Genomic DNA, 26751 nt, shown 5'->3' on the forward strand with positions numbered 1-26751 from the left:
CCTGACCCCCAGCCCAATCCCCATCTTGCCCTCCCACCCTAAAACCCATCCTGCCCCCTGCCTAAACCCGATTACCATCCTCCATTACCTATCCCCCTCTGCCAACCTATGCTAATCCCAACCCTATGTACTAATAATGTTATGTGGAACAACTCTGCCGGATGTCTTTTCCATTAAAAGTCCAACTGATACTCCGAAACTCTGACAAGACATGGGCCAGGATCTATTTAGCCTTGGCCTCCTGTCTGAACATCAGCCCATCAGAAACTCTGCTGTCCCTATCCTGACTCAACATGTCCCATTCATCCCCTCTCCCTTGCCTAACACCAGTTCGTTCCCTGTCTCGAAATGCCCTGATTTGAAATTCACTGTCATAGTTTCCACATTCCTCCCTTGTTCTGAAACTTTAGCAATCTTCCGAGGTCTCTATACATCTCCATTTCTTGCTTCTTTTGTGAACAGGTTCCCACTGGTGGCTGGACCTTTAGTTCACTATGCTCTGTAATTTCTTCTTTCAACCTCTTTGGCCCTTGATCCCTCTATCCTGTAATATGCCCCTTTGACCAATGTTTGGTGACCTAACATCCTACCCCCCCAAACCAGGAACACTGGGGCCAATTGGGATGAGCTAATTAAACCTGGTACTCTAAGTTAGTCTTTTTTTTTCCAGGTTAGGCTGAAAGGAGTTGTCACTGTGGGTTTAGGAACTGCTTATGTTAGCCTTGGTTGGATAGAGTTTGACTCTCTTTACCAGTTGTGTGAAAGCGGTGTCTCTGGTCATTCCTCTTGATGTTTGTCTCTTGTAGTGATCGACCTTCTGGAAGCCCTGAACATCACAAGATCTATAAGGGGAGTGAGCAGAAGCAAAGGCTTGGAGCCAGGGTTCCCAGCTTGGAAGTTCCGTAACCGTGTGCCACATCTCACTCTGCCACGGGATTATGCCATCTACTTCCTCACCTCCATGCAAGGCTCCATTGGCTTCCACTTTGTGGCGAAGCAGAGCAAGAATTCCGAGGGGACAGTGATCTCCTTTACCTCACCCACCATCACCAAGAAGGATGGACAGCCACTTCTACAGCTTGTGTCCAGCACCAGAAGTAACCAGCTTCGACTGGATTACCGAACTGTGCACAACATGGAGCCAGCGTCTGTCACCTTCCCTGGAGGGACCCCCTTTGGGAATGGGCAATGGGGCAGAGTGGCCTTCAACCTAGAAGCTCAGAAGATAACACTATTCATTGACTGTGAGGAAGACATCATCTTTGAAAAGACCATGGGCGATGATGCCATCAGCCTGATCCTCCCCATTGACTTGGAGATTCACTTCTCCAGTACAGCGGGAGACCGCAACAGCAAGTTCACGGTAATGCCAACAATAACCCACTCAGCAGGGTATCAGCCTAGAAAGATACAATCCTCTAAATGTCCAGGTCTCTCAAATTCACCATCCCCCAACCTGCTAGTCACACTACCCAATGACAGTAGAGATGTTGACCTATCAGTTACTGTCAGTTAGTCTGTAACAGACAGACAGAGACATGGGGCAGTGGAACGTGATGCTTAATTACTTCTCCCAAACATGTTAAAGGTGCCACTCAAATTATTTATAAACTCAATTCCAAAATTTTGAATTAAACCTGTCCAATTTGTTTTTGGCTGAATTGGTACTCTCTATGTCCAACCTAATGATGTTTTATTGTTCCTCACTCTCCCTTCTGTGGTAAACTATGGCCCTGCTGAGATCACAACCATGTTATTCTTTGTCCCAACCCAGTGAAATATGTAGCTGTGTGCTGGAGAGGCTGAACCTATCCTGTGAGTTTACCTCCCAAGTATTGATAGCCATGGAAGCTTGCTTCCTTTCCCTCCCAGCAATGACCCCCTGATCAGTTGCATGGGCAATCACCTCACTGTAGTACTGAGCTGTACATGCACACACATGCGTGCACACGGACACACACACACACAATCAGGCAGTACAAGAACATAAACACATGCATAGGCCCCCACACATAATCACATACACTTCAGACTCTCACACAACATCTATCCCAAAAATAGACCTCTCACTCTCTCTCCCTCAAAACTCATTCACTCACTCAATTCCTCCTTCCCTTCAGGTGGCTACTACTCAACAATAATCTATGCATATGTTCAGTTTAGGTTCTGCCAAATGCACCCAACTCCTGATCTCATTACAGCCTTGGGCCAAACCTGGACAAAAGAGCTGAATGCAAGAGGGGAGGGAGGAAGCCTGCCCTTGATATCAAGGCTGCATTTGACCAAGTGTAGCATCAAAGAGCCTGAGCAAAATGAGTCTGTGAGAATCAGGGGTAGCCCTCTGCTGGTTGGCTTTCACCTGGCACAAAGGAAGATGGTTTTGTTTGTTACAGACCATTCATCTCAGCCCAGATCATCACTGAGTACCTGAGGGGAGACATTTCCCAACAGCCTACAGGAGCAAGTGGGACTTTAATCTGGGGCTCCTGGCCCAGAGGTAGGGACACTACCAGGACTGCAAGCTATGTCCTTGAGCCCAACCATCTTCTGCAGTGCCTTCAATGTCATTCTCTATCTATCATAAGGTCAGAGGTGAGGGAGTTTGCTGTCTATTGCACATTGTCCAACACCATTCATGACTCTTTAGATACTGAAACAATAAGACCTGGCCTGGCCTGAGAAATGGATTGTAACATGCACACCACACAAGTGCCAAGTAATGATCATCTCCAGCAAGAGAGAATCTAACCCCTGGACCTTTAACTTTTAGTGGTATTTACATCCCTGAATCCAACACTTTCCACAATCTGGAGAGTTACCATTGACCAGAAACTGACCTTGACCAGCTATATAAATCCAGTGGTCACAGGAGCAGATTAGAGTCTGAAAATGTGGTTGTGAGTATCTCACCTCCAGACTCTGCAAAGTCTGGGCAGCATCTGTGGGATACAGAACAGGAGTGTGATGGCATACTCTCCACATGTCTGGGTGGGTGCAGCTTGAACAAAACTCAAGAAACCTGACAATGCAGCCCAGTTGGTTGGTATCCTATCGAAGACCTTTAACGTTCATTCCCTTCACCAATCTCAGTGGCAGCAGTGTGTACCATCTGCAAGACGCCCTGCAAATGCTCAGGAAAACATCCTTTAGCAGCACCTTCCAAACCCTCAACTTCTACCATGGAAAAAGACAAGAGGAACAGAAACACCGCCACCTGAAGGAGCCTCTTCAAGCCACTCACCATCCTGACTCAGTGCCATATTGCCTCTCCTTCACTGTCACTCACAATCACAGAGCTCCCAACCTATCACTACACCAGTGTAGCTACATCACATGAATTGCCCTGCTTCAAGAATGTTTTTCAGCACTTACCTTTCAAGGGCAGTTAGGAATGGGCAACGTCTGTTAGCCTAGCGACAATGTCATCTTGCCTGAATGAATTAAAACAAATACAGATGCTCACAGATAGAGACACACAGAGCTAGGCCCAGTTACTGGACATCGGCCAGGGTGCTGAGGACCACATTTCCATTCATTGACAGAACCGAATGTCGTCTCCTCCAATTAATGTTCTGACTCTGTCTCTCTCTCTCCTCTGAAGGCACACTCTCTCATTTCTCTCCTCCTGCTCCCCTGAAGATGCTGTCTCTCGTGCTCTCTTTCTCTCTCTCACTCTTGCTCTTTCTTCTTCCCTGAAGGGGCCGACTTTTTCTCCCTTTACCCCTCTTCCCCTGAAAGTGCTAATGCTCTTCCTCCTTCTTCCCCAAAGATTCTGACTCTCTCTCTCTCTCTCTCTCTCTCTCTTTCTCTCACTTGACACCCCCTGCCTCAAAAAGAGCTGACTGTCCCCATGTTGCTCTGCCTGTGGCAGTACAAATGGAGTTTGTTGCATGTGTTTCAGAGATCCACATCCCCCCCTGGTGTTAGCATTGAGAGCCTGTGGAGGAATATCTGTGACCTGCTGGTTGGGAAAGTTATATTTGTGCACAATCGCAAGTCTCCATGTGGTACCCTGGCTGATCTCCCCCTCACCTGTGGGGGGTGGGGTAGGGTGGTGGGGGAGCTGAGTGGAGCAGTAGCAGTTGTGTAGTTTCACACTGCTGTCTGAACAGTGCATGGATTCAACCATTTCTGAGTCAAGAGGTCAGCCAGTCATTGAGAATGGGAATTATTAATCGACTCTCACTGACTCTGTCCTTACTTCCATCCTGCAGTGAAGTAGTGGACAACACGATATCAATGGAAGCATTTTATAGATACATTCAGTAGGTATTCAATAAGATTCCACTGTTAGTTATAATTGTAACTCATAGCATGTAAGACCTGGTTAGGAGATTGATCCATTGGTAGAAAACAGACAGTTGGCATAATAAGTATACACACACATTGGAAGGAAGTGACTAATGATATCCCGCAAGAATTCAGTCCTTATCTTAATGACAATAGTAAGCCATCCATCTAAGATTCCTGATAACACAGGTTGGTATGATGTGTGGGTAGTTATATAATTTACAGAGAGACATCAATGGATTAGGTCAGTGAGCAAAACTGTCAAAAGCATTTCAAACACAATAGGAGCAGTGTCTTCCACTTTAGACTGAAGGATGTATCTGAATAGTTCTCTAACATTGAAAGCTCAGACAGTACTTGTCCGAAGCGATTAAGAGGTCCATGTACACAGTCACTAACATAACTAATGGAAACCTTGGCCGTTTATAACTAGAGAAATATATAAGGGAGGATGTTTTGCCACAACTTTCCAAAACCTTGGTTAGACCACAACTGAAGAGCTGTCCAGGTACCAGCATTGAAAGGATATATTGGTCTTGGAAGGAATATAGTGCCAATTCCCGAGAATGTTTCCAGGGTACTTGGAGAATGAGCACAGTTTACAGAAATGAGGCTTGTTTCCCCCAGAGTACCAGTTTGAAGATTTTGAAAGAAATTAACCAGGTAAATTGAAAGATAACTTTTTTCCCACTGTTGAGTGTTCTCAAAGGCACAAAACCACAAAACCCGAGACAAGCCACTGAACTAAGCAGTTTTGGAAACATTTCTGAATGTGAAGGCAGTGCATGTGTAGAGGCTCACTGCATAAGGCCCAGAACATGTGAGCCAGATCAATAAAGTCATTCACACTTTACTCCAGGATTACTGCCAGTTTAATACTGTTTTTTCACACCAGGGCTATTGGCAGACCGCAGAAATCTCCCCCAGTGGATTCATTCGCCGCCCATGGCACTGTGATAATCTCCCAGGTAAGGAGGGGCTTTCTGAGTTGGTGCTGATGTTCAGGGTGGTCACTGGAGAGGGTAAGGGGGATGATGGGAGCTCACCAAACCAGGCAGAGAGTGGTGGGGCAGTGAAGAAGCAGGCGTGAGGAGGGGAATGGAATGGAGAGAGAATGCAAGGAAAGCAGGCAAAGAGAGGAATGAGTGAGTGGATGAGGAATGGAGGAAAGTGTGAAGGTGTTCATGCTGGGAGTCTGAGAATGTAAGCAGATCTACAGTCTGTAACTGGCAGTTATGATAAAGACATCGCAGAAAGATAAGTGTGTCTGTAATCTGAGATTGTGTAGGTAGCATCTCTTCTCCAATATCAGGCATTCAAATATCAAGTAGGGCTATAAAATGCTCTATTCTATGACAGGCAAAGTAGGGGCTTTGTGGTGCAGTGGCAGTGTCCTTATCTCTGAGCTAGGGTGCCCATGTTCAAATCCCACGTGCTCCAGAGGTGTGTAATAATATCTCTGGGCGGGTTGATTAGAAAGAAGCTATAACAGACAGAAAAGACAGAATGTTAAAGGAGACACTGCCAAACGTTGAGCAGTGAATCCAGTTGGAGAGGGACGTAGAGGCTTCCTGCATAGACAATCAATCCCAGCAACTCTGAGTGCACTTCCACATAGGACAGAAGGAAAATCGACTTTCCTTGACTAATGTTTGGTTGCATTCATATTTCTTCCTGCCCACAAACTGAGGGGGTTACTTGAGGTTAATTACTTGTAATAAGATTACAAGCCTTGAGCTCTAACAATCTGTTCCGCCAGAGTCCTCGGGCAGGTTCAGGATGGTTTGGAGACAAGGTGAAGTTTCCTCTAAATTGTCCCATCACATTGCCAGCACAGCTTAAGGACAGAGGAATTCTGTCAGCCTGTTACAGCATGAGTAGCTGATGTCTTTGTGAATGGAGCATCTGTTTCTGATCCCAAACAGCGGTTCTTTCAATGGGCAAAACCAGCCCAGACTGCACTGACTGCAACATGGGACATGTATCAGACCACCCAGGGTGATGGATGTTTGCTGATCAGTCACACAGCCTGCATTGTGCAGGTTCAAAAGGAATCTGAGGCACTCCTGAGGGCCGCACTGACAGTGCTGGATTAACACCTAGTGATGAAGGTGCTGCTGCTTTATACAGACACTGTATGATAACAGTATGCACTTGGAATAATCCTCACGCTGACACCCTGCTGACTACCCAGTGACTACAGTTACACAGTAAGTAACTATCAGTGTCAGTATACTGTGGCTCTACGGCTATAAAGTGAGTGACTCCCACCTGACTGACACTCCCTGAAGGCTGTAGTTCTAAGAGTTGTTCAGTCTGTTAACTGGAGAAAGTGAGGTCTGCAGATGCTGGAGATCAGAGCTGAAAATGTGTTGCTGGAAAAGCGCAGCAGGTCAGGCAGCATCCAGGGAACAGGAGAATCGACGTTTCGGGCATAAGAAGGGCTTATGCCCGAAACGTCGATTCTCCTGTTCCCTGGATGCTGCCTGACCTGCGCTTTTCCAGCAACACATTTTCAGTCTGTTAACTGGTTCATTATATATTGGAATGAAAATGATTTGCTGTCTTTTTTTCCCCCAGATTCATTACCTTTGCCATATTCCTTGGCTGAGGAACGTTATTCTAATTCCGATGAACAATTCCAATTCCATGAAGAGGATTCCCCACATCCGTTGTCATTGTCTGACATTAGTCAGTATCAGCAGCAGCAGAGTGATGCTGGGGAGTCCGTGCTAAGCCACAACCTAACATCTGCAAACCCAGAGCAACGCCTGGCAAGGCTAGAGGAGATGGTGACCTCATTGGGTACAATGCTGGATATGCTGAAAGCTCAGGTAGGGGAAGGCTGACACTGAGAAACACATATGACATCCAACACAGACTCTAACTGGACACACTTGCGTAGAGACTTATCGTGTGAAATTCAGATTGAAAGTATCTGCTGTTTGGCTGACTATTGGCATCTTGTGCCCACAGTAGTGTCATTGGCACACTTATGTAAACACTTATTGGTTAATTTACTTCAAATGCCTAATTGCTGAAGACATGAGTGTAATCACTTGGAATATACAGAGGAGGCAGACCTGGATGTCAATCAGTGTGCCATGCTAATTGGCTCCTAACCAAACCATTTGGAACTCGGGAGCTGGCTAAGATTCCTGTCTTACCCTCAGAGAGCTGGACACGTGCTCAGCAGAAGATGGGTTCTCCCCTCCCAGTGTTCAGAAGAAGAGTCATAGAGTCTGAATATTAGCTCTATTTCTGTCCCCACAGACCCTACCCAAACTTGTTGAATTTCACCAGCGCTTTGTTTTTTTTTAAGTTTAGATTTCCAGCATCTGCAGTGTTTTCCTTTGATTCCAACACCCCTGCTCCCCCACCCCCACCCCAACTGTTGCTCTTTAATAGGGATTATCAGCTCCTTACTGGCTAATCGCTGATCGATTTCTTCCCGCTGCCCTCCATTCTGCAGCTGTTCATCGTTTCTCCATGAGAACACAATGCTGCAGATGCTGGAAGTATCCCACAAGCCTTGGGGGGTGTCGGTGGAGACAGAACCTGTTACTGGGCTGGCTTTTCTTACTTGGGTGGCCACCTTTCCCTTGGTGCCGAACCCAAGTCAGAAACCAGAAAGTAGCTACAATAGGACTTTGCTCACAAATTTTCATTTCCAGAAACCCAGTTAAAGATGAAAGGCCAACCAGGGCAGGAGGAAGCTTTGTGGCAGGGTTCACATGCACAGTCTGTTGGAGAGGTGGGAGCAGCTGAGGCGGGTCAGAGACCACAATGGTGCCTCAAAATGGTGGTATTTGGGTTAGAATTAGTCATTGCACACAGTCATCGTATGCTGTAGAGAAGCCCTGCACAGTATGGCTTTGGCTGTAGCTTGGCCATGCTGCCCCAGCTGCTCTGTGAATGAGTGCTGATGTCGTGTGACTGTCTGAGCTAGCAGGTTGAGAGACTGATGTCCCAGTGTTGGTGCTGTGTCTTCAGCACCCCTTTTCCCCTGGCTGTTTCTGTACTGTCTAGCCAAGTGGCTGCTCCTGGAAGTTTGATGGGGAAAGGCACAAGGTGAGACTGTGGTGAGGAGTCAGAGAGCAGTGAAGCAGTGCATGCTTTTAGTTCCTACAATGACTTTAAATCAGAAGAGAATGTGGATGCGAGGAACTGCGATATGGCAATGATGATCAGGTGTGAGAATATTGTCATCTTCAATGGTCTCAGCATTTCTGTGGGCAAAGCCCTCATCAGTGGGCAGCTCAATCATGATTAGCACCATCTCCACTGTCAGACACTACTGCCGCCATTCCGGAGAGTTCTGTCTCCTGCTCTGTACCGTCATGTCATGCCAGAGGACAGCATTTGTGGCAGTGAGGGTGGTGTAATGTGTTTGGATGATTGTGGTTGAATAGTTGCCAGATGGTACAAACTCTGAGTTGGTGTTTCATCTTTGATAGATGTGGGTGTCCATGGCAAGGACACCCATCCCTAATTGCCCTTGAATGGAGCTGGTTATTTCAGGATCTGCAGTAACATGTATTCCAGTGAGAGGCAGTACACCCAGGGTCATGACCCCTATCCCAGTGAGAGACAGTACACTCAGGATCATGACCCCTATCCCAGTGAGAGGCAGTACACCCATGGTCATGACCCCTATCCCAGTGAGAGGCAGTACACCCAGGGTCATGACCCATATCCCAGTGAGAGGCAGTACCCCAGGGTCATGACCCATATCCCAGTGAGAGACACTGCACCCAGGGTCATGACCCATATCCCAGTGAGAGGCAGTACCCCAGGGTCGTGACCCATATCCCAGTGAGAGACAGTGCACCCAAGGTCATGACCCATATCCCAGTGAGAGACAGTACCTCAGGGTCATGACTCATATCCCAGTGAGAGACAGTGCACGCAGGGTCATGACCCATATCCCAGTGAGAGGCAGTACACTCAGGGTCATGACCCACATTCCAGTGAGAGACAGTACCCCAGGGTCATGACCCATAACCCAGTGAGAGACCGTAACACCCAGGGACATGACCCATATCCCAGTGAGAGACAGTACCCTCAGGATCATGACCCATAACCCAGTGAGAAGCAATACACCCAGGGCCATGACCCAGTGAGTGACAGTACCCCAAGAACATGACCCATAATCCAGTGAGAGGCAATATACCCAGGGTCATGACCCATATCCCAGTGAGAGACAGTACCCCAGGGTCATGACCCATAACCCAGTGAGAGACAGTACCCCAGGGTCATGACCCATGACCCAGTGAGAGACAGTACCCTCCGGGTCATGACCCATAACCCAGTGAGAGACAGTACCCCAGGGTCATGACCCATGACGCAGTGAGAGACAGTACACCCAGAGTCATGACCCAGTGAGAGACAGTACTTGCCTGACTCTTCCTCTGTTCAGCTTATAACAGTATGCTTTTCTTCCTTATTTAGAATGCTGATCTGTTAGTACGAGTCAAGCACCTGGAGACATGTGAATGCAGGAAGCCCACATGTTCATGGCACGGGAGACAGTATGAGGAGGGTCAGTTGTGGGAGCAGAATCTCTGCAGCACCTGTACCTGCACCAAAGGCGAGGTACATTGTTCCAGGCGGAATGACAGTGCGATCTGTCAGGGTGAGTGCTGCACACTGCGCTGGGATTGAGGGAGAGCCAAATACATTGAACACAAATTGTCTTCTAGTGGATGATGTTCATTAACATTGCAGTGTTATGACTCTGATGGGATGAATGTGCTGATAACCAGCCCGACTGCTCTGCAGGGCACCCCATTTGTGTCAATATTTTGATTCAAATACCAGAGTAACCAAATTGTTTCTCTTTATTGCTGCTGTCCAGAATTAGAGATGTTCATGAGATTTATTTGGTTCTTACATAAAAACATATTATTTAAACAAGGGGGAGAAACCGCTTAACAAGTAATCTATATTCCAGAATTAAACTTAATCCCAATTAATACATTCATGCGTGATAATACAGAAGTTATTCGGTTTGTTTTAATAAAGGTGAAAGGGTAGACTAAAACATCCAGTGGGCCAGGAGTCTAAACTCAAAGGATAAACTGGGGATGACAGCTCACAATTCTCTGAGCTTCCTGTCGATGAGATCGAAATGCTGAGTACCGTATGATGATAGAAAACCTTCAGACTAGACTTCAGTTCGATGGAAAGTCAGTAAGACACCAGTTTTTGAATGGAAGTCACAGTTTAGTTTACAGAATATGTGAGCGAGCAGCGATACTGATATTTTATACAATTCTCAGATTTCCTACAAAACTTCACTGAGAAAAATCTTTGCATTTTGTCCTACTGGAAGATTTTGTTTCTAGGAATGAGAAATTCGCTTACTGCACACTTTGGAGGTCTTTCCCTTCTACTGATGTACCCCAAGTGACTGAGAAAAACAGAAAGCGACTCCAGATGAGAGTTGCTAGGCAACCTTCAGTGCATAGGCCTCATGAGTCAATCTCTTTGATATCATGTTTTTCAGCAATAATTGCAATTAGTCATTATTTTATCACTGTTAAAAGCTTTTACCCATCTCTTTTCCAAAGTTACTTCACTTTCAACAATTTGGTGAGTTATAGCCCAAATTCTGCTGAACAATTTCAAGAAATCACAAGTCCCTTCAAAACCTTGGTAAATCTTTATCATCTAAAATTGTCTAAACCGTTCTATTGCACAACTCCTTGAGATTCTTAAATATAAATATGTATTCTCAATAGCACTAAACATTGATAATGGAGGAAACTACATAGAAATAGGCAATTTAGCCCAACCAGTCCATTCTGGCAGGCATGGTCTGATCCCTCTCCTCTCCTTCCTCTCATAAATCTTATTATAATCCACGACTCACTTTCCCTCAAATGTTGTGTAAGTTCCCCTTCAGTATATCCATGCAATTCATCTCGATCACTCCCTGAGGTAGCAACTTTCATATTCTCACCATTCTCTAGGTAAACACATTTCTTTTGAGTTACATTTTTGATTTCTTGGTAACTTTCATATTCATGATCATATTATTTTGTCCTTAGCGTGATCACATATTATCACATATACCCGAGAGAACCGGTTCAATCCCCACCTCAGGCGACTCTCTGTATGGAGTTTGCACATTCTCCCCGTGTCTGCGTGGGTTTCCTCCGGGTGCTCCGGTTTCCTCCCACAATCCAAAAATGTGCAAGTCAGGTGAACTGGCGAGGCTAAATTGCCCGTAGTGTAAGGTGAAAGGGTAAATGTAGGGGAATGGGTCTGGGTGATTTGCGCTTTGGCGGGTCGGTGTGGACTTGTTGGGTAATCTGATCTGTGTCCTTAACGCCACAAGAAATAGGAACGGATGTAGGCTATTTGGCCTCTTAAATCTCCTCCACCATTCAATAGGAACCTGTCTCATCCAACATTCCTCTTATATCCTTTTCTGTGTTTTACTGTAACCCTTCCCTTACTGATCAAGAACCTATCTATCTCAGCCTTAAAGATGCACAAAGAATCTGCCCCCACAGCGTTCTGTGGCAAGGAGTTCCAAAGACACTCAACCCTCTGAAAAACGAAATCCCTCCTCATCTCAGTCTTAAATTGGCACCACTTAATTCAGAGACTATGCCCTCTGGTCATAGACTCTCCCATGAAGGGAAACGTCCTCTCAGCATTTACCCTGTCAAGTCCCTTAGGAATCGTTATGTTTCAATGAGATCACCTCTCAATCTTCTGCATTCCAGTGAACACTCCCAGCCTGTTTAGCCTTTGCTTAAAAGATAATCGATCCATACCAGGGGTCATCCTCGTGAACCCTCTCTGAAGTACCTTCAATGAAATGATATTTTTCCTTAAATAAGGGGATGCAAACTGTATGCAGTACACCAGATGTGGTCTCACCAGTACTGTGTACAGTTGCAGTAAGACTCCCCTACTCTTGTCCTCCAACTCCTTTGAAATAAGGGCCAACATTCCAGTATTACTTTGTGCCCCTGTGTGCTAGCTTTCTGTCTTTTATGTACACATACCCCCAACTCCTTTTGTGTTGCAGCTTTCTGCCCATTTTCTCCATTTAAATAATATTCTTTTGTTCTTCCTTCAAACCAACTTCACATTTTCCCACATTATACTCTGTTTGCCAACTTTTACCCACTTGCTTAACCAATCAATATCTGTCAGTAATGTGTTTGTATCCCTCTCAGAATCTGCCTTTCCATCTGTTTTTGTGTCATCTGCAAATTTAGCTACAGTACGTTCACATCCTTCCCCAGTTCATTAATATATAATGTAAACAGTTGCGTTCCCAGCACTGATTCCTGTAAAACCTCACTGGTGACAGATCACCAATGTGAACAATAGTCCCTTATACTCACTCGCAGTTTCCTGCCTATATGCCAATTCTCTATCCAGCCAATATACTGTCTCCGACACAGTGGGCACTTATCGTATGACTTAACCTTTTATGATGTACCTTGTTGAATGCCTTCTTGAAGTCCAAATGCAACACATCTACCTGGCCCCCTCTATCCACTCTGTTCAAGACTTCCTTGAAAATCTCCAGTAAATTAGTCAGACAGGATTTCCCTTTCATAAAACCATGCTGATTTGTTGATCATTTTCCAAATGTTCTGCGATTACTTCATTCATACTTGATTCCAGTAACAGTAGATGTTCGGGTGATTACCCTTTAGTTACCTACTTATTGCCCCCTTCCTTTTTTGAATAGTAGAAGTGTCAGATCAGCGGTTTACCAATACACTGCTACTTTTCTAGAATCTAAGGATTTTGGGAAAATTACAATCAATGCATCTCTGTAGCTATCTCTTTTAGGATCCTCAGCTGTTAGCCAATAGGGCGAGGGTATTTATTTGCCTTTAGTCCCATTCGTTTGTCGAACTCCCTTCTTTAGTGACAGTGATGGTATGTAATACTCCCGCATTTGCTGACAGTGATTATATTTAATACTCCCCTCTTTAGTGACAGTGTTGGTATTTAATACTCCCCTCTTTAGTGACAGTGATGGTATGTAATACTCCCCTCTTTAGTGACAGTGATGGTATGTAATACTCCCGCATTTGCTGACAGTAATTATATTTAATACTCCCATCTTTAGTGACAGTGATGGTATTTAATACTCCCTCCTTTAGTGATAGTGATGGTATGTAATACTCCCGCCTTTGCTGAGAGTGATTATATTTAATACTCCTCTCTTCAGTGACAGTGATGCTATTTAATACTCCCCTCTTTAGTGACAGTGATGGTATTTAATACACCCTTTTTCGTGGCAGTGATGTTATTTAATATTCCCCACTTTAGTGGCAGTGATGATATTTAATACTCCCCTCTTTAGTGATAGTGATGGTGTGTAATACTCCCGTGTTTGCTGACAGTGATTATATTTAATACTCCCTTTAGTGACAGTGATGGCATTTAATACTCCCTTCTTTAGTGACAGTGATGGTATTTAATACACCCTTTTTCGTGGCAGTGATGTTATTTAATATTCCCCACTTTAGTGGCAGTGATGATATTTAATTCTCCCTTCCTTAGTGACAGTGATGGTATGTAATACTCCCGCATTTGCTGACAGTAATTATATTTAATACTCCCATCTTTAGTGACAGTGATGGTATTTAATACTCCCTCCTTTAGTGATAGTGATGGTATGTAATACTCCCGCCTTTGCTGAGAGTGATTATATTTAATACTCCTCTCTTCAGTGACAGTGATGCTATTTAATACTCCCCTCTTTAGTGACAGTGATGGTATTTAATACACCCTTTTTCGTGGCAGTGATGATATTTAATATTTCCCACTTTAGTGGCAGTGATGATATTTAATTCTCCCTTCCTTAGTGACAGTGATGGTATGTAATACTCTCTTTTTAGTGGCAGTGATGATATTTAATACTCCCCTCTTTTGTGACAGTGAAGTTATTTAATACTCCCCTCTTTAGTGATAGTGATGGTGTGTAATACTCCCATGTTTGCTGACAGTGATTATATTTAATACTCCCTTTAGTGACAGTGATGGCATTTAATACTCCCTTCTTTAGTGACAGTGATGGTATTTAATATTCACTTCTTTCATGAGTGATGATATTTAATACTCCCTTCTTTAATGATAGTAATGTTATTTAATGCTCCCTTTTTTAGTGACAGTGATATTATTTAATACTCCCATCTTTAGTGACAGTAGTGGTATTTAATACACCTCTCTTTAATGACAGTGATGGTGTTTAATACTCCCATCTTTAGCGACAGTGATGGTATTTAATACTCCCTTCTTTAGCGACAGTGATGGTGTTTAATAATCCCCTCTTTAGTGACAATGATGGCATTTAATACTCCCTTGTTTAGTGACAGTGTTGGTATTTAATACTTCCTACTTTAGGACAGTGATGGTATGTAATACTCCCCTCTTTCATGACAGTGATGGTATGTAATACTCCCCTTTTCAGGACAGTGAAGTTATTTAATACTCCCTTCTTTAGTGACAGTGATGGTATGTAATATTCCCGCATTTGCTGACAGTGATTATATTTAATATTCCCCTCTTTAGTGACAGTGATGGTATTTAATACTCCCCTCTTTAGTGACACTGAAGTTATTTAATACTCCCGTCTTTCATGACGTGATGGTATTTAATACTCCCCTCTTTGGTGACAGTGATGGTATTTAATACTCTCTTCTTTAGTGACAGTGATGTATTTAATACTCACTCCTATAGTGACAGTGACAGTGTTTAATTCCTCCCTCATATTCTTTAGTGGAAATGGGATGTTCAAAGTAACGACTTTGTGTGTGACTCCTCTCCATTTACTTGATCCCCAAAACTGTCTTCTCAGATTCATTTTCGAAAAAGCCAATGTTTACTTTGACCTCTCCCTTTTTTTGTATTTTTAAAGATCTTATTGCCAGCTTTTACATTCCTTGCTAGCTTGCCCTTATAATTTATTTTCTCTGTCCTTCTGGTCTTTTTATCTTTTGCTGGATTCTGAATTTATCCCAGTCTTCAGGGCTGTCCCTGACTTTGGCCTTCCTTTATGATTTATTTTGCAGCTTGATGCTGCTCATTCTCCTTAACTTCCTTGGTTAGCCATGGTTGGTTTACCTCTCTCAGAATCTTCCATCCTAACTGGGATATAATTTTGCTGAGGATCATGGATTGTCCCTGCCTGCTTACTATGATTCCTGCTCATCTATCCACCCACTTGACAATGGTATGACTCTGTCCTCATACCATTGTATTTCCCTTTATTTAAGTTAAACTCAGTTGTTTCTGACCTAAGGTTCTCATTCCCAAAATGAGTGTTAAATGTATTACGTTATGATCACTGTTTCCTCGGAGATCATTTGTTAATCCTGCTGCGGTACAAATTGCCAGATCTAGGATAGCCTGTTCCTTGTTTGGCTCCACAGCAAGTTGCCCTAGGAGACTATCTCTAATATACTGTATAAATTTGTTGTTATAGCTATCCTTTCCAATTTGATTTAGCCAATCAACACGAAGATTAATGTTGATTTATACCATTTCCTACATTGTGGCTCCTGTTGGGGGGACTGTACATTACTCCTATTAATGCCCTATTTTCCTTGCCATTCTTTACCTTCATCCAAATGGAGTCTAGATTGAATGTCACAACAGTTATTGTTTCATCTCTTATTAACTGTGCTACCCAACCACCTTTTCCCTCCCTTCTGTCTCTCAGAAGGGTCAAATAGCCCTGAATATTAAGTTCTCAGGTTTGACCTGTTGTAACCATGTTTCCACTATGAGATCAGATTCATTTTCCTCAATTTCCAACTTTAGCTTGGCTACCTTATTCCGAATTCTTTGTGCATTCAGATGCAAAGCCTTTAAGTTTGTACTGTTGTGGAGTTTCCCAACACTTTTATGATTCCTTGATACAATATGACATTCACACATTCTGTCCCTACCCTTTATTTTCTGGTAACAAACAGCCCCCTTCTCCTTTATCTTTTGACTTTCTAATTTTCTGTGCATCTAATGCTATCCCCCAACTATTTAGTTTAAAGCCCTATCTAAAGCCCCTGTTATACGATTTTCCAAGACTTGGCTCCCAGCATAAATCTGGTGGAGCTGGTCCCAGCAAAACAGCCCTCTCATTCCCCGGGACTGGTGCCAAAGCCTCATGAATTTGAATCCATTTCTTCCACACCAATCTTTGAGCCACACTTTTACCTCTGTCTTGTTGACTTTGTGCCAATTTGCTTGTGATTCAGGTCATAGTTGGGAGATTATTACTTTTTTGGTTCTGTGTTTAAGTATAGCTTCCAGCTGCTCATATTCCCTCACCAGAACCTCTTTCTACCTATGTCATTGGTAGCTATGTGGACCACAACAAGTGGATCTTTCCCTTCCCACTACATGCTCCTGTGCAGTTCAGATGAGATATCCTAAACCCAGGCCCAAACATGCAGCACGGCCTTTGGGACTCTCAATCTTAGCCAAAGATAGCAGTGTCTATTCCTCTGACTATATCCCCGATTTACAACTACATTTCGCTTTTTTACCTCCTCTTGCTGTGGTCGGTTTATACCTCTGCATTGCAGCGTCCATTCTCACCTACACAGGGCGCAAGAATCTTAAACCTATCAACAAACACATTGACTTGGATCCCATTTATCACCCCCAGAGAAAAAGAACAGGAAATGATGTCACCACAGGAAATAATGTCACCAACCCAAGGACATCTAAATGCATAATTAGAAAGTGGGTCATGCCACTAGGACTTCGTCTGATGATGTTACCTAGTATGGTGACGAAGCGTCTGAAAAAGAACCTTCCAGCTTAGCGAACAAGCCAACATCCAGAAACTTAAACCTGTTAGACGAGCGCAAGGGCAGAGGCTCCTTCAGCACTACCTTGTGGGTTTCTCTATCTGCTTCACTTGTGGTCACACTCTCCAGTCTCTGACCACTGACTGAATTCGAGGTAGTTAATCTAAGGAGTGTGACTGCCTCCTGAAACACAGCATTCAGGTAAGTCTCCCCCTCCCTGATTTGTTGCAGTGTTAGAAACTCAGACTCCAGCTCATCACCTCTGAGCTGGAGTTCCTCAAACAACCAATACTTCCTACAGATGTGGTCACAGTGAACCACAATAGGCTCTACCATCTCTCACATCATGCAGGTGCAACACATCATCAAACATTTTACAGTTTCAAAGAGCTTTATTCTGCTCCATGCTGCTCTATGTTTTGTACTCTAGGGTGAAGAGAATCATACGTAAATATTCCAAGTCAGGTCTAACTAATGTTTGCTACAAGTTTACTTTTATTTCTGTAACTTACAGCTGTACTTTTATTTCACTATCTCGAGAAATAAATTGATTTGGAGATGCCGGTGTTGGACTGGGGTGTACAAAGTTAAAAATCACACAACACCAGGTTATAGTCCAACGGGTTTAATTGGAAGCACACCAGCTTTCGGAGCGACGCTCCTTCATCAGGTGATAGTGGAGGGCTCAATCCTAACACACAGAATTTATAGCAAAAATTTACAGTGTGATGTAACTGAAATTATACATTGAAAAAATGATTGTACTGAGACAGTGTAGAATTGGGAGAGGGGCAGTACTGAGGCAGAGTGGAATTGGAGGGACAGTACCGAGGTAGTGTGGAATTGGAGGAGGGGCAGTACGAGTGGATGTGGAATTGGAAGGACAGTACTGAGGGAGGGCAGGATTGGAGGGGCAGTACCAAGGGAGGGTGGGATTGGCGGAGGTGCAGGACCCGAGGGAGGGTGGGATTGGCGGAGGTGCAGGACTGAGGGAGGGTGGGATTGGAGGAGGTGCAGGACTGAGGGAGGGTGGGATTGGAGGAGGTGCAGGACCGAGGGAGGGCGGGATTGGCGGAGGTGCAGGACCGAGGGGGGGTGGGATCGGAGGAGGTGCAGGACTGAGGGAGGGTGGGATTGGCAGAGGTGCAGGACCGAGGGAGGGCAGCACTGCCAGAGATATTGGTTTTCAGATTGGAGATGGTAAACTGAGGCTTGTGTGCTCTCTGAGATGAGAATAGAGAGACACCTTGCTGTTGTTGAACCTCTTGATACAGGTTGTTCTCCCTATACTAACAGTCATAGAGTCATAGGGATGTACAGCATGGCAACAGACCCTTCGGTCCAACCCGTCAATGCTGACCAGATATCCCAACCCAATCTAGTCCCGCCTGCCAGCACCCGGCACATATCCCTCCAAACCCTTCCGATTCATATATCCATCCAGATGCTTCTCAAATGTTACAATTGTACCACCCTCCACCACATCCTCTGGCAGCTCATTCCATACATATACCACCCTCTGCATGAGAATGTTGCCCCTTAGGTCTCTTTTATGTCTTTCCCCTCTCACCCTAAACCTATGCCCTCTAGTTCTGGACTCCCCAATCCGAGGGAAAAGACTTTGTTTATTTATTCTATCCTTGCCCCTCATAATTTTGTAAACATCTATAAGGTCACCCTGATGCTTATCTCCTGTCTCTCATCAGCCTCATGCTCTGAACTTTATGCTTTCTTCCCAGATCCCTGTGTTACCAGACCCTGCAAGAATGGGGGTCACTGCCAAGCTCTCCCCTCGGACTCTGGGCAACATCCCTCTGGATTTATCTGCAGCTGCCCCATGACATCCACAGGACGTCTGTGTGAGAAGCCAATGGTGCAGGTAGTGACATGCTGAGCAGTTCGTGGACAGGGCTGATTGGCTGAAACAGTAATCACACAAACCGACGTGGCCACCCATCCATAGGGAGCATTGGACCTGGCTATTCAGTCCATCAGAGCCGACCCTTTAGGGGTTGCAGTGAGGGGGGTTCTGGGAGACTGGGTGGTAACTCACTGTATCCCAGTATTTTGGGATTCTTATCAAGATGTGTTTGATGGATGACCTTTAACTGTAGCCCTTGTTCATTCTGCAGGTCTGCTCTCTGCCCAGGCTTACAGGTGTTTGTAAAGGAAAGCACAGCATTTCGACGAGGCGCTGGTTTTACAGTACCCTCTCGGGTCTTTGTGAAGAGTTTGATTATAGTGGCTGTGGCGGAAACAGCAACAATTTTCAGACACATGAGGAATGCACAAAGCGATGTGAGGTTGGTGCTTGCTGCTTCCGCCAACCAAAGCTGACCAACTTCCTGACTGGCTACGACCATGAAGGTTATGATCGCTATGGATACAATGTATCTGGCCTGGATCGGTCTGGTAGGCATCTGGTGGCCTTTAACCCTGTGCGTTCTGGACCTGCACTGTTCGGGCCAAATGGACAGGTCTTCAGTGGCCTGAGCGATGGACGTGAGTTTGACAAGTATGGGTTTGACAAACAGGGTTATGACCGGGATGGGTTTCATAAGGACACTGGGTTTAATCTGACTGGATACAATAAAAGAGGAGAGCACGACTCCAGACACGAGTTTGACACGACTGGATTCAACGCTGAGGGTTATAATCGTGCCCAGTTTGACTGTGTTGGGATCAATCGCGAGGGGTTCAACTACCTTGGCTATTTCGCAGCCTTTGACTACCATTGTGAATACCTGCCGTCCTCACACTGCCAGGCCATCGATCGTGCTGACCTGAGGAGAGAGGTGGTCAGCTTCAGACCAGGCCAAAGGTGTGAGGACAGCTCCTGTGGCCAGAGTTGTGGCTGCACCTTCCAAGGTCGTTCCTATCACTTTGGTGAGTCCTTTGAGTACAGTTGTGAGATCTGTCTGTGCAGTTACACCGGAGTGATCGAGTGTAACTGTCGACATGTCAGTCAACGCAAGGAGATCCGAGATATGATGGCTGGCGAGATGAAGACTTATCAGGCCGCAATACGGGATCTCTACTCAAAACAAGGTATGGCCTCATCTCAGGCGTCCGTTAGCATAAGGGAACTTCTGTGTAAAATGTGAGCACTGTGTGACGGCACATGCCTGTGAATGTGAAGGCATGCACTTACATCTGTGTGTCTGTGAGTGTGAGGAACAGGCATGTTCCTCAAAGCCAGCAACTATTCTTTCATACAAGGGACAACACAGCTGAGTCTAATCCTGTCCTTATCCATTAATCCTGCCTCACCTTACCCCCCAGCGATTTTGTGTATATATATATATATACACACACACAAATACCTACACCTGCCTGTCTGCGTGCGTGTGTCTCTGTATTAGATGCTGTGTTTTAGATGAGACATTAAATTGAGCAAAATAAAAACTGAAAGAGCTGTGGAAGGTGTAAATCAGAAACAAAAACAGAAATTGCTGGAAAAGCTCAGCAAGGTTGGCAGCATCTGCAGAGATCAATCAGAGTTAATATTTCGGGCCAAGTGATCTTTCCGCTGAACTGAGGAACTCCAATTCTGAGGGAGGGTCACTCAACCCAAAATGTCAGTTCTGATTTCTCTCCATTAATTTGAGCACCTGTTTTCCCTTTTAAGTGGTCGGTAAAACCCCTTGATCCTATTTTGAAAAAAAGGTTGGGTTTCTTCCTGGTTTCCTGCTTATTATTTATCTGTCACTATAATGGCCTGAACAGATTATAACCTGTCGTTATGTCAACACCAATTGGGACACTGGAGAAATAGATTCACCAAACAAGTGGCCTCTGCCCTTTAGAACAGAGTCCAATTCTGCCAATTCATCAAACCATCGAGCCGAATGATATGGAGGTGTGGCTATACGTAATGGGAGTGCAAGTCCTCTGATGACTTTAAGTCATCACCACAACCCCCTGCCATTCACTGCCAGAATTAAAGTGTGTGTACAGGATTGTCTGACAATCCTTCATCAATCACTTATGCTGTTTATTTTCCTTCAAACAAACCCACTAAAACACATAAACCACAATCATCTATCACGCTGCTGAGTGTGGGATCCTGCTGTTGTTTTGCTTCCTGTATTGTAACAGTGTGCTATTGGCCGTAAGGAAATGTGGGCCATGTTGAAATAGGGAAACATGCAGTCGAAATATAAATTGCTCTCCTATGGCCCTGACAGGTACCTGGGAGGAGTTTGCCAGATTGAGAGCGGAGTACGCCCGGCAGGCCAATGGTCCATCTACCTTCCTTCCCTGGCACCGATACTTTCTCCGCATGGTTGAGCGGGAGTTGCAGAAGGTATCATGTGACATCAGCATTCCATACTTTGAATGGACCATTGATGTAGGCTCAATGGAAAGCTCAACTGCCTGGCAGGCTAATTTCTTTGGGCCGAATGGAGACTCCAAGACAGAATGTGTCTTACAACACCCTTTCCAGCAGGACGGCAAGTGGGAACCTTGTCTCCGTCGCCAGTTTAACTCTTCCATCACTCTGCCCGATGCCATCAACATCCAGCTGATATTGGCAGAAGAAGACTTTGACCAATTCTCCATTCAGATAGAGGCCATCTCTGGCCTCTTCCATCTTTGGGTTGGAGGTCACATGGCCTCTCCTTTCAGTCCTTACGATCCGATCTTCCTGTCTCATTATGCATTTGTCGACAAGCTTTGGACTCACTGGCAAGACCGCAGTCCCAATGGCTTGCCCCGTTATCCTCCTGAACTTCGGTTTGTGAAGATGAAACCATTTGACATTGCCCCAGATGATATCCTCCTGTCTCAGCAACAGCTATGTACGACCTACGCCCCAGTCACACTTGGTGCCCCCTGCAACGATACGACCCCTGACCCCGCCGTCCATCACCACGCCGGCTACAACGGGGAAGATTATGATCAACCTGCCCAGCCTGAACTGCAGGGAGAGTATGATGTACATGGCTACAATCAGTACGGATACGATCGCCATGGCTACGACCAATCCAGTTGGGATCCATATGGTTACAACAGAGACCATTTCAATCGGGATGGTTTCGATGTTGAAGGATTTGACGTTTCTGGATATAATCGGTATGGATTCAATCGGTCACAAGTGACACCATTTGGAATGAGGAAGGATGAGTCCTATCTGCCTTACGTTGAAGTGGAGCTCATTGACTCGCTCTTTGACAGGGGCTATAACATGTACGGGTACAACAAGTTTGGGTTGGATAAGAACGGGTTCGATGTGTTTGGCTTTGATGAGAATGGCTATGACAAGGACAACTGTAATTATTTCTTCCGTGGCCCTCATCACATGAGATTCTACTTCTTCATCCAGCAGCAGTTATACATGACCAGTCCCGAGCTGCTGCTCAATGTTAAACGTATCTGCCCTCCCATAAGCCCGCTCCCAGATTGGTGGCTTGTTCAGAACTGGATGACTATCGATGTGCAAGAAACAGTCACCACAATCAGGCTGATTGAACAGAAATGGGCATCCAGTCATCCATTTGACCACGGATATATCCCCAGCATCACCTCCGTGAAAGACAACAACCTTTGGCTTCCTGTGACTCCTGACCTCAGGTAGGCATGCTGATTTGGTTTATTGCTGGTTGATTTCGGAGCTAATTTTACGAGGACCCTGTTTCCAGGATACAGCATCATTGAACTCTGACCTAAGGAAGCACTTCTTCCTCGGTTACAGAAGGGAAGTATTGTAGATGCTGGAAATCAGAGGCTGCTGGTAACATTCAGCAAGTCTGGCAGCATCTGTGGAGAGAGAGGCACAGTTAATAGGGGGAGGTTTGCCACACTGAGATGGGCTTGGAGATGTGGCAGTGAGTAAAATTAAACATTAAGTTGCGCCAGTTGTCTGAAACATTCCTGGTTTTCCTGGAAGTCTCTGCAGTGATGACAGGTTTTACAGCAGCAGAGGGAAGCTACTAAAATAGATTAAATGGGCAATTAGCAGGGATCATCCCCAGGGCAGTGCCACTGTGTAAATGCTGTGTCAGCACCTCTGCTAATCAGAGGATGTGACTGCACAAAGGCAGATGACTAACTGGTCACTTGCTGGAAAATTGGCAAGGAAGCTTTCTGTGCTGTTAGCCAATTTACATTCCATGGCCCCGATAGCCAGGAATATAGTATGTCCCAAAAATTCAGGTCACAAAGACATAAAAATTAGGAAGTGGAATTGAATATTTGGCCTCAAGTCTGATTTGCCATACAATTAGGACATTTTATCTGCTTTTGATCTCAACTCCACTTCTGTATCTCCCCCGACAATCTTTGACACAATTGTGAATCAATAAATCATCTAATTTAAGCATGAATTTATTTTTTCTTTATTCATTCATGGGATGAGGCTGTCGCTAGTTCGGCACCATTTATTGCCCATCGCTAATTGCCCAGAGGGCAGTTAAGAGTCAACCACATGGCTGTGGGTCCAGAGTCACATGTAGGCCCAGAGTCCCATTTAGGCCAGGCCATGTAAGGATGGCAGCTTCCCTCCCTAAAGGACATTAATGAACCAGCTGAGTTTTTCCAACAACCGACAATGGATTCATGGTCATCGTTAGACTCTTCGTTCCGGATTTTTGTTGAATTCAAATTCTCGAACTCTGGTCCCCAAAACATTACCTGGGTCTCTAGTTTAACGTTCCAGCAACAGTATCACAAGGCCTTCGCCTCCCCCAGAGGGGGGGTTGAGACATAAGGTTGGATTTTAAAATGGAGTCAGAGAAATTTTGGTGAGTAGGAGTCATAGAGATGTACAGCATAGAAACAGACCCTTCAGCCCAACCTGTCCATGGCGACCAGATATCCCAACCCAATTTAGTCCCACCTGCCAACACCCGGCCCATATCCCTCCAAACCCTTCCTATTCATATACCCATCCAAATGCCTTTTAAATGTTGCCATTGTACCAGTCTCCACCACTTCCTCTGGCAGCTCATTCCATACACACACCACCTTCTGTGTGAAAAAGTTGTTCCTTAGGCCTCATTTATATCTTTCCCCTCTCACCCTAAACCTATGCCTTCTACTTCTGGACTTGCCCACCCCAGGGAAGAGACTTTGTCTATTTACTCTATCCATGCTTTTGTAAACCTCTAGAAGGTCACCCCTCAGCCTTTGACACTCCAGGGAAAACAGCCCCAGCCTTTTCAACCTCTCCAAATCCCCCAACATCCTTGTAAATCTTTTCTGAACCCTTTCAAGTTTCATAACATTCTTTCCATAGAAAGGAAACCAGAATTGCATGCAATATTCCAATAGTGGCCTAACCAATGTCCTGTACAGCCGCAACATGACCTCCCAACTCTTCTACTCAATACTCTGACCATTAAAGCAAGCATACCAAATGCCTTCTTCACTATCCTATCTACCTGGAACTCCACTCTCAAGGAGCTATGAACCTGCACTCCAAGGTCTCTTTGTTCAGCAACACTTCCTAGGACCTTACCATTAAGTGGATAAGTCCTGTGAAGATTTGCTTTCCCAAAATGCAGCACCTCGCATTTATCTGAATTAAACTCTATCTGCCACTCTTCAGCCCATTGGCTCATCTGATCAAGATCCCATTGTAATCTGAGGTAACCTTCTTTGCTAACCACTACACCTCCAATTTTGGTGTCATCTGTAAAATTACTAACTATACCAGATGTGGTCACATCTAAATCATTTATATAAATGACAAAAAGGAGTGGACCCAGCACCAATCCTTGTGACACCCCACTGGTCACAGGCCTCCAGTCTGAAAAACAACCCTCCACCACCACCCTCTGTCTTCTACCTTTGAGCCAGTTCTGTATCGAAATGGCTAGTTTTCCCTGTTTTCCATGAGATCTAACCTTGCTAATCAGTCTCCCATGGGAAATCTTGTCGAACGCCTTACTGAAGTCCATATAGATCACATCTACTGCTCTGCCCTCATCAATCCTCTTTGGTACTTCTTCCAAAAACTCAATCAAGTTAACGAGACATGATTTCCCACGCACAAAGCCATGTTGCCTATCCTTAATCAGTCCTTGCCTTTCCAAATACACATGCATCCTGTCCCTCAGGATTCTCTCCAACAACTTGCCGATCACCGACGTCAGGCTCACCGGTCTGTAGTTCCCTGGCTTGTCTTTACCGCCCTTCTTAAACAGTGGCACCACGTCAGCCAACCTCCAGTCTTCTGGCACCTCACCTGTAATAATCAATGACACAAATATCTCAGCAAGAGACCCAGCAATCCCTTCCCTAACTTCTCACAGAGTTCTAGGGTATACGTGATTAGGTCCTAGGGAATTATCCACTTTTATGTGTTTCAAGACTTCCAGCACTTCCTCCTCTGTAATATGGACATTTTTCAAGATGTCACTATCTATTTCTCTACATTCTATATCTGCCATGTCCTTTTCCACAATAAATACTGATGCAAAATACTCGTTTAGTATCTACCTCATCTCCTGCTGCTCCACACAAAGGCCACCTTGGTGATCTTTGAGGGGCCCTATTCTCTCCCTAGTTACCTTTTTGTCCTTAATGTATTTGTAAAAACCCTTTGGATTATCATTAACTCTATTTGCCAAAGCTATATCATATCCCTTTTTTGCCCTCCTGATTTCTCTCAAGTATACTCCTACTGCCTTTATACTCTTCTAAAGGTTCATTTGATCTATCTTGTCTATACTCCAGCAATAAAGTTTCAACTTTGATCTCCAGCATCTGCAGACCTCACTTTCTCCTCCTGATTTCTCTCTTAAGTATACTCCTACTGCCTTTATACTCTTCTAAGGGTTCATTTGATCTATCTTGTCTATACCTGACATATGCTTCCTTCTTTTTCTTAACCTAACCCTCAATTTCTTTAGTCATTCAGTATTCCCTATACCTACCAGCCTTTCCTTTCACCCTAAAAAGAATATACTTTCTCTGGATTCTCGTTATCTCATTTCTGAAGGTTTCCCATTTTCCAGCCGTCCCTTTACCTGCAAACATCTGCCCCAAATCAACTTTTGAAAGTTCTTGCTTAATACCGTCAAAATTAGCCTTCCTCCAATTTAGAACTTCAACTTTCAGAACTGGTCTATCTTTTTCCATCACTATTTCAAATCTAATGTAATTATGGTCGCTGGCCCCAAAGTGCTCCCCCACTGACACCTCAGTCACCTGCCCCACCTTATTTCCCAAGAGTAGGTCAAGTTTTGCACCTTCCCTAGTAGGTACATCTACACATTGAATCAGAAGATTTTCCTGTACACGCTTAACAAATTCTTTTCCATCTAAACCCTTAGCACTATGGCAATCCCAGTCTATGTTTGGAAAGTTAAAATCCCCTATCATAACCCTCTATTATTCTTACAGATAGCTGAGATCTCCTTACAAGTTTGTTTCTCAATTTCTCTCTGACTATTAGGACGTCTATAATACAATCCCAATAAGGTGATCATCCCTTTCTTATTTCTCCATTCAACTCCAATAACTTCCCTGATATGTATTTTTGGGAATATCCTCCCTCAGCACAGCTGTAATGCTATCCCTTATCAAAAATGCCACTCCGCCTCCTCTCTTGCCTCCCTTTCTATCCTTCCTGTAGCATTTGTATCCTGGAACATTAAGCTGCCAGTCCTGCCCATCCCTGAGCCATGTTTCTGTAATTGCTATGATATCCCAGTCCCAT

The 26751-nt window shown here is 44.7% G+C and overlaps 1 protein-coding gene across 1 annotated transcript in view; it reads left to right on the forward strand.

Moving 5' to 3' along the window:
* Positions 1 to 26751, forward strand: part of LOC122561465 — a 98379-nt gene that overhangs the window by 22646 nt on the left and 48982 nt on the right. Inside the window, exons 2-8 of the mRNA XM_043713208.1 lie at positions 807 to 1363; positions 5186 to 5258; positions 6871 to 7124; positions 9742 to 9925; positions 18827 to 18966; positions 19220 to 20135; positions 21275 to 22661. Coding sequence (XP_043569143.1) covers positions 807 to 1363; positions 5186 to 5258; positions 6871 to 7124; positions 9742 to 9925; positions 18827 to 18966; positions 19220 to 20135; positions 21275 to 22661 — 3511 coding nt within the window. The remainder of the gene's footprint in view (positions 1 to 806; positions 1364 to 5185; positions 5259 to 6870; positions 7125 to 9741; positions 9926 to 18826; positions 18967 to 19219; positions 20136 to 21274; positions 22662 to 26751) is intronic.

Source organism: Chiloscyllium plagiosum, chromosome 23, assembly GCF_004010195.1.
Source record: "Chiloscyllium plagiosum isolate BGI_BamShark_2017 chromosome 23, ASM401019v2, whole genome shotgun sequence".
Classification (NCBI taxonomy): domain Eukaryota; kingdom Metazoa; phylum Chordata; class Chondrichthyes; order Orectolobiformes; family Hemiscylliidae; genus Chiloscyllium; species Chiloscyllium plagiosum.